The sequence below is a fragment of the Gobius niger genome, assembly GCF_951799975.1.
Source record: "Gobius niger genome assembly, chromosome: 24".
NCBI classification, from domain to species: Eukaryota; Metazoa; Chordata; class Actinopteri; order Gobiiformes; family Gobiidae; genus Gobius; species Gobius niger.
The window spans coordinates 6,842,215-6,850,565 of NC_136875.1; the positions used below are offsets into that span (position 1 = coordinate 6,842,215).

An 8,351-nucleotide genomic window follows, 5' to 3' on the forward strand; every position below is an offset into this window, starting at 1 on the left:
CAATCGCTTCAATAAAAGTTGGGCTAAATGCATTGACCGGGACCCAACAGCTGCTGCTAATACTGGCATCACAAGGGCATCTATCTGTTCCACTTTAATGGCAAATCCAAAAAAAAAAGAGAGGGCCCGGACTGCGCCCAAACCTGCAGGGCCAACCCTCTCAAGAAACATAACTCATCAAGACGCGGCGCGTAATCAGCTATAGCCTAATCATAACCACGTCTATACTGGTGCGTTCAATCCCACAAAATGGATTCTCTGCCTGTGCAACGATTGCCAGCCAGTGCTCCTTCGAGGGGAGGGGAGGGGGGGTGTCTTTGGGACGGGGAAAAATGCCGCCCCGCAATCGCAAAACCACGGGCGAAATACGCGAGCGCGGTCGGGAGATCCATAACGTCGGGGAAACGCCACGAATATGTCATGACAAGACGCAAATTTGGCAAAAAAATGAGTAGGTGCTTGGGCTAAAAACGCCAATCTCCAAACCACAAATGCGTTATGAATCCACGTATCCAGCACAGGTCACGCGTTTTTACGTCTGCCACGGAATGACAAGCACTAAATAGCCCGCGGTGTCGTCCGAGGAAACGGATTTGGGATAAAGGGGATGAAAACGCGCTAATGAATGGGCGAAAGCGACGCCCTCTTGTTGAACATGCGAGCCAGCTCACGCATGAAACCGACGCACACGCCACATGCCCGTTTCACCCTGTTGATGCCACGATCCGACGTTCAAAAAAAAAAAAAGAAAAGGAAAGGAAAAGCAAAAATACAGCCGATCTGTAGGTGTGCCATCTTTGCGCACCGCTGACACGAGCCCGCGCAGACGCGTTTTACGCACTCACCTGAAGCGAGGCGAATCCTTGATGCATTCCTCAAAGTCCACCGTCATTTTTGCGGTCTGTCCCGGCGTATTCCCCCAGTCTTGTTTTAGCAGGACGTGAATGTCATTGCACGATGGAGTCCAGAATAACCCAAAAGCGCGCGTGTGTGTGTGTGTCCTTGTCGTCCTGCCCCTGGCGCGCAGCGGTTCTGTCGCTCCTCTGACAGCGGCGCCGTGACACGGAATGGGAGCGAGTGGAGGAGGCGGATTTACTACGACAGACGCCGCTCCTGCCGCCGCCGCCGCTGCTGCTGCTTCTTTTGGGAGGCGTGACTGCGGAGTGGAGTGAAGAGAGGGACCGGAGAGGGATAAGGAGAGCAGCAGCGCGCGCCCTCCTCTGGCCACACCGAGTATAACGCGTGTAGGATGAATATGGGTGAAGTGGGACACTTTTTGAAAATTCAGTTTCCACCTCATTTTTGGTTTGGAATTAAATGCCTTTAATGTTGTATGTTTTTAAAAAGCTTTAGATTCTATTTTACACCAGTGGAGGAAAAAAAGTCAAATGTTTAACAAAGAAGTTATAATTTTGCCTCAAACACAGGTTGGTCCAATGATACATTTTTTGAGGTGCTATTGGTAAAGTGTGACACTTGTAATTGGTAAAGTGGGACACTATTAACATAGTAATTTTTCCATTCAAAATCATTAACATTATTGTAGCAAGTACTTGTATGAATATGTGAAGAGGTTATGAATAATAATAACCATTCTAATGGTCATTCTAACGGTGTGTGAGACATATGACCATGAAGGACATGTGTCTGACGTGCAGCCTGTGCTGTTGGTGCAGAAGGAGTCAGACATGTTACAGTGTGGAATATCTAACTGGGACCTTTGGTATGAACTAAAAACAAGAGTGACAGAACAATGGAAGAATAATACTGTGAAGTGCTTTCATCAGATTTGTTTTTGTTTATAAATGAGTGAGGGATAATATGAAGGACATGCCCAAAAAAACACACGTAAATCTGTGAACTCAGGCCGCCTTTGATTGGTGAAGTATACGGGTTTTAAAGATTTGCAAAGAATTATATATATAGCCGGTATTTAAAAATAAATAAATGTACAATTAAAGAACTTAGAAACCTCAAAAAGAACAACTTAATGTTGAAATGTTGCTAAACGGCGATCAAGAGTTCATAGTGAACAAGAGCTACAGTTAAAACTTCAATCAGAAATGTAATCAGCAAACCCAGGATTTTCCACAAAAATACACTGTCCCACTTTGCCAATATGAGGCTGTCCCAATTTACCAATAGCACATTGGTAAAGTGTGAATTTGATAAAGTCTCTTATAAAAATAAAAGTATAAAGAATAAACATGTGATTTTGAGATGTTTTGTTTGCAGATGCATTCCCTTATATAATTTATCAACAAAAATCTGCATGTCTGTTAGTTTTAAAAAGTTATAACCTTAAGATCATAAATCCCCAAATGCTTTGTCATTGGACACACCTCTGCTTTTTTACTACTTGGTGGTAGATTATGGTTTGCCACGCCATATGAAGTGAATTAATATCCACAAAACCATTATTTTCTTATCCTGCACATTCTAATTATTCAGTGTGTATGTATTTTTAGTGATAAAATATGACACATTATAAAATAATCATGATTAAAGTTAAGTGTCCCACTTTACCCATTGTCCCACTTTACCCATATTCACCCTACCATTTCCGCTGACTACAATAGGGTGACCACCTGTCCCTTATTTGGTGGCACAACAAGCGACCTAAAATGTGCAATACTCAGCTCTCCGATCCTATATTTTCTTTGCATTGGCTTCCAGTTTAATTTAGAGTTGATTTTAAAATCTTACTTTTTCAATACAATTTTCAAATTTCATTGCATTGACCGGCGATCTGTGGCACTCCACAAAAACTTGATGTGGCCCTGTGTCAAATTCTTCACTGTGAAGTCCATCTTCACTCATACAAAGTGATTTCAGTAGATTTTTTGAGAGAAGCCTTCCCTGGGCGACTGCTCTCCCTGAAAGGGGACGTAAACTGGCCTGCGTACTCGCCCGATTTAGCCTGTGATTATTTCCTGTGGGTTTATCTCAGATCCCTGGTTTAAATCGATCGTCCGTAGACCCTGACGACTTAGAGAATAACATCCGAACCCAAATTGCCAACACACCGGTCAACATGCTTGAAAGAGTGAACCCAAACTTTAAAAATCATCTGAATCAGTAGTACAGGCTGACATTTAAAGGATATTCTTTTCAAAACTGGGTAAAGTTAAATCTCCTATGTTGTGTGACAGACTGAAGAGTTTTGAAATGTGTAGGTTTCATTTTCAAAAAAGGAAGTTCCCTTGCGCAGAACTTACATTTCCCCACATGAGTAACAAGCTGACTGCTGTCGAGCGTCAGGCAATTATTTGGTCCCAGATGAAAGTCGATATGTTATGACAGAAAATTGGCCAAAATATCTTGACAAAAATAATTTGCCTGCCCTGAATGCAAAGGTAGTATCTCCATCCATCCATCCATCCATCCATCCATCCATCCGTCCATCCATCCATCCATCCATCCATCCATCCATCCATCCATCCATCCATCCATCCATCCATTTTCTTCCACTTGTCCGTTGCCGGGTCGTGGGGGCAGCCGTTGGAGCTGCCCAAATCACATGGCACCAGCCCTTTGTCACTTTTTTGTCACTTTTTTGTTGCTTTTCCAGCGCATTTTTGTTTGGCTTTACCCCAGTCCAAAAGCTTCTGGAAAAAAGCTGTGAAAATAGCAACAAAACTGAGACGAAAACAATGATGGAAATGTGACAAAAAAGTGAGAAAATTTGGACAAAAATGTCACAAAAATGACAAAAGAAATGACAAAAAAAATTACAAAAATGTGACAAAAAATGACAAAAAAATGATAAAAATTTGACCAAAAAATGACAAAAATTTGACGAAAAAATTACCAAAAAATGACAAAAATTAGACGAAAAAATGACAAAAATGTGACAAAAAAATGACAAAAATATGACAAAAAATGACAAAAAAATGATGGAAAAAAAATGTGATGACGTGAGGAAAAAGATCCTCTCGGTTCAGGCGGGAGTTAAGAGGTTAAGCTTTTAGATTTGGGTAAAGCTCGGCTTCGGGGTAAGGGTAAGGTAAAGTGAGAGGCCAGACCGGTGGCCCTAGAGCCAGTGGCCCTTCTGTGCTCTTCTAGAATAGACATATGGCCAGTCCGCCCCTGGTCATGGGACACCCCGACAACAGAGCTCCCAGGATCATTCAGGTGCTCAAACCCCTCCACCACGTTAAGGTGACTGATCCAGGAGGGGAAGGTAATATCTGAAAGAGCTCAATATGTGCAAATATTCCTCATGTCCGCCAGACAATAGTCAGAACCTAACAACCAAACCAAACACAAAACAGAACTTTAGAAACTTCCGCTTTTCAATCAGCGACAGGGAACTAAAAGACAATTTCCCCATTTCACTGCAAACTGTGTATGAAATGAATAACATTCCAGTGGAAAAACTAAAATGAAGGCCTGGTAGAAGAACAGAGAAAGATTTGGTCTCCTTTAAAAAGGTGCATCATGAGGGGTTCACCCCAAAGGCACTCAACCAACAACTTAGGGCCCCCTTCTGTAAAAGTGATTAGCATTTATATCAATTTAAGCTGCAAAACGTTAAAAATTTGGTTTAATGAGTTGGAATCATTTTAAATTTTATGCTGTTTTCAATCAAAAACACATCAAATTCATTGTCTCAAATTATCTTTTGACCCACACTTCAGTGTCCCGCGACCCTCCCAGGGGTCCTGACACTCACTTTGGGAACCACTCCACCCGTCAGCTGTATGGGTGGCGAGCATTACCTGTGTTTTTCCATTCCAGTGGCCTCTATGATGCTCTGTTTGTTAGGGTTTCTGGTAGGATTTCTCCAATATGCGCAACCATGGAGATAGAGACAGTTCCATCTGCAAAGAAAACCTACAGGAAACCCTAAAAAGCAACTAGTCCTGGAGGATCCTTGGAGCCACTGGGATGGACAGCAGCCACCATAGACACAGACGGCAATGCTTCACACAAGGGGGCGTGGCCTAGTCGAAAGGGAAGAAAACCTCTCATGGAATCAACTTTTTTCTTTTTCAAACATGACCATAGATGCCGTCTGTATCTATGCAGCCGCTGGATCACAGAAAGATCAAATACACACAAATATTGACTCTCCCATAAAAAAGTTACATAATGTGCACAGCTAAATACATTGTAGGATACTGAGGTCACATTTACTAGTAGCATTGAAAGTTCCTCTGCTTTTTCCTCCCATTTTGTTAAAGTGCGAATTCACACAATAACGAGTCACTACTGGGTCCAAACTGTTGAGAGTTCCATAGATAAACACAGCAAAAGAACACAACTCTATCTGAATTTTCTGCTGAAATAGCAGCAGATACTTAAAGGTCCTATATCATGCAAAATCGACTTTTTGGAGCTTTTAGCCATGTTGTTTTGCTATTTCCTTATCAAAAACACCCCCAGAGTGGTTTGTGGCTTCATTCACGCAGCTCTCAGTAATCCTCTTGAATCCTGCTCTCTGAGCAGCTGCTCCTCCCTCTCCTGGTGAACGACTGAGTGTTCAGTTGTGTCGTCACAGCGGAACGGAAGTGCTCGACGTCTGTAATGTAATGTCTTACAGCCTGATTTTAATTTGTAAAACAGCGTTTTCATTATTTCTGTCGTAAGAGAGATGAAAGAGAGAAAAAATAAATTAAAAAGGATGCGCCCGAGGTGCTTCCGGTCAGCTGTGGCCAAAACAAACACATCCCTGAGCGTCTGAACAGATCAGTCATGTTTGCGCTGCAGCTGAAGATGGAGCTCGTTATAACTGGACACACCTGTTCTTATTCTTACCTAACGATAAAGTCACGGACGGAGAAAAAGAAGCGCGTTTGGCTACGAGGACGAGAGTTTGTTCAACTTTTTTCAAGAAGAGGCCACTCAGCTGTTTTTCTCTCCGGGATTCAGTGACTATCACCAAAATATTGTTTTTCTGTGACTGTCACTGATGGATGTTTGGTGAACCTTCGCCAGAACCAAAGTGGATTAACTTTTATAACCAACGTGAGTCCCATAATGTAAACAGCGATGGAGCAGAGGGTGAGTCAGTCCAAACGCGTGATAGCATATTAGCTTGTGTGTTAGCATATTAGCATGTGTGTTAGCTTGTGTGTTAGCATATTAGCATGTGTGTTAGCCATTTATGAAGCTGTGTTGCAGATGTCAACTCCGTATAACTGCATTGTGAAGTATCTTCACTTATTGCTGTTTATTTATGTTACGGTAAAGTTGTATGTGCGGAGAGAGGGGGCGGAGTTAACTGAATCGAAGCGTTGTGTCTTCCGGGTTTGAAAAATACCTCCAGAAAACACTTATATTTATCACAAAAATGAGTGCTCAATAATGGTAGAGGTACAATATATCATATACATACTTAACTTTGGAATGGCTAAAATAGCAGGATATAGATCCTTTAAAGTGACTATACGGAGTTCAAAAAGGTTAAAACAAAGTATTTCCTCCCTTTACATGTTCCAGCCATGTCCTAATGTGTAGAATGAGCCCAGACATGTTCACCACAACTGCCTCTAAAATCCTGCACTGTCACTCAAAAAGCTGTCATGCACGAGCTCAATATAGAAGGTGCAGTTACACAAATGACCTCAGGTGGCAGTAGTGAGCATAAAACAGCCAACTTGCATCTAGCTCCTTCAAACTGAGCACTTATTTTGTTATCTCTTTATACATAAATGCTGCCCTCAGAAAAAGATTATTTTCTAGGCTATTTCTATTTAAGATATTATTCTATTTAAATGTGCACCTTACAGAGCTTTGTCATGCAGTCTTTATGTTTACATTTTATAGTGAGTTTTCAATCAAACTACTCGTATTTGGCTTTGAATCTGACTTCAAATTTAATTTCACAGCTCTCACTTTGCGGGAAAAAATATCGCGATATATATATCGTCTACCAACATTCAACCTAAATATAATGGGATATGAGTTTTGGTCCATATCGCCCAGCCCTAGTAGTACCTAAACTTTTTTTCCATGCTGGTATCGTTTCGGTACCCAGCCCTAAAGTTCACCTTAGTAACTTTTGTACTTCGTTGGCCATGTTAACATAGAAATAAAGAAATAAGAAGTAAATGTGATTAAATGGTGCAGGAAACATTAAAACATGTCTGTATTTCTTGCAGAAGTATGTTTGTACATTCAAATGAGTGGATCAAGAGCAGATTAGTGATGCACATTTCATTAATGGTTACTTTATCAAACGATTATCAATGAAAGGAACAGGCCACTGTTTTTACATACTGAAATATGTTCTTACCTGAGCTTAGACGAGTTGATGCGTACCTGTCTGGTCTTTGCGCATGCGCTCAGTCACGGAAAACGACCAAAGATGTTGCTAGCATTTGGCCTCTCCTAGTGTATTCCTATGGCTCCAAACGGGGCTGAAGTTGGAAGAGAATAAGCTCTTCCACGGGTACAAAGACCAGACAGGTACGTATAAAAGCCCATTATTTGAGATACTACTTTTACTTAAAGCAGTACTAAGTAACTCTTCCCCCTAGAGGCCATAAGCGCAACTGCAGGCGTAGTAGCAAGTTACGATTTTTTAACTTATTAATTGTCTTGGAGAGTAAATACTACGCTAACAGGAAAGACGAAGGGAGAGAGGGTTACTGTGCATCCAATTATACAATGGAAATATTTTTTTTCACTCAAACCTGGCTGTAAATACTGTTTAAAGTGACGTTAGCCCACAGTTAGCTTTGCCCGTTAGCCTGTTAGCTTCTTCTTCGTGATTCCATTAGTGTGTATTGCTTTCTCTGGACTGGTGGCAGTGAAGTTGCAAACCTGGTTTTCTGTCCAGAGACACCAGGGGGAGATGAAAGACCCTCCAGTCATCCCATAAACACTTGTATTACCCCCACAGGGACTACGAAAAGGATTTATTAAGGTAAACACGTTACTTAGTACTGCTTTAATATATATATATATAATATCAAATCTTTTTAAAGTAATGCAACTCTTACTTGAATAAGCCTATAGCCTGGCAAATCCACTATGGTGTCCCTTTGTATTTTACACACACAAGGGCATCAGTCCGGTCGCCGAGTCCTCGTTCACGCCTCGGGTAAACCCACCTCTGCTCATGTTATTCACTGACCTTGAATAAGACGCTCGTACAGTTTATGCATGTTCTGTTTTATCTCCACGCTGTTCTTTTCAGGTTGGAAGGAGTGCAGCAGATCCCCTTGAATTTGTCCAGTCCTGGAGGTTTTAGACATAAAAAAAAATTGGCCGGAAACCCAGGGCATTGAGCTTTGACATCTGCAAACACGACGAAACAAAAAGATAAAGTCTTACTTATTATCCTTTGTTTCGTAACTTTCTTTAGGAAAACTTGGGATCTAAAAATAAATGTGCTTCCGGGA

General features: G+C 41.5%; 1 protein-coding gene across 1 annotated transcript in view; it reads right to left on the reverse strand.

Moving 5' to 3' along the window:
• LOC306982273 (arf-GAP with coiled-coil, ANK repeat and PH domain-containing protein 3-like) overlaps nt 1-951 on the reverse strand; it is a 92,655-nt gene extending 91,704 nt beyond the window's left edge. The window contains exon 1 of the mRNA XM_079582151.1: nt 846-951. Coding sequence (XP_079438277.1) covers nt 846-892 — 47 coding nt within the window. The 5' untranslated portion in view covers nt 893-951. The remainder of the gene's footprint in view (nt 1-845) is intronic.
• Nucleotides 952-8,351: the final 7,400 nt, after the last annotated feature.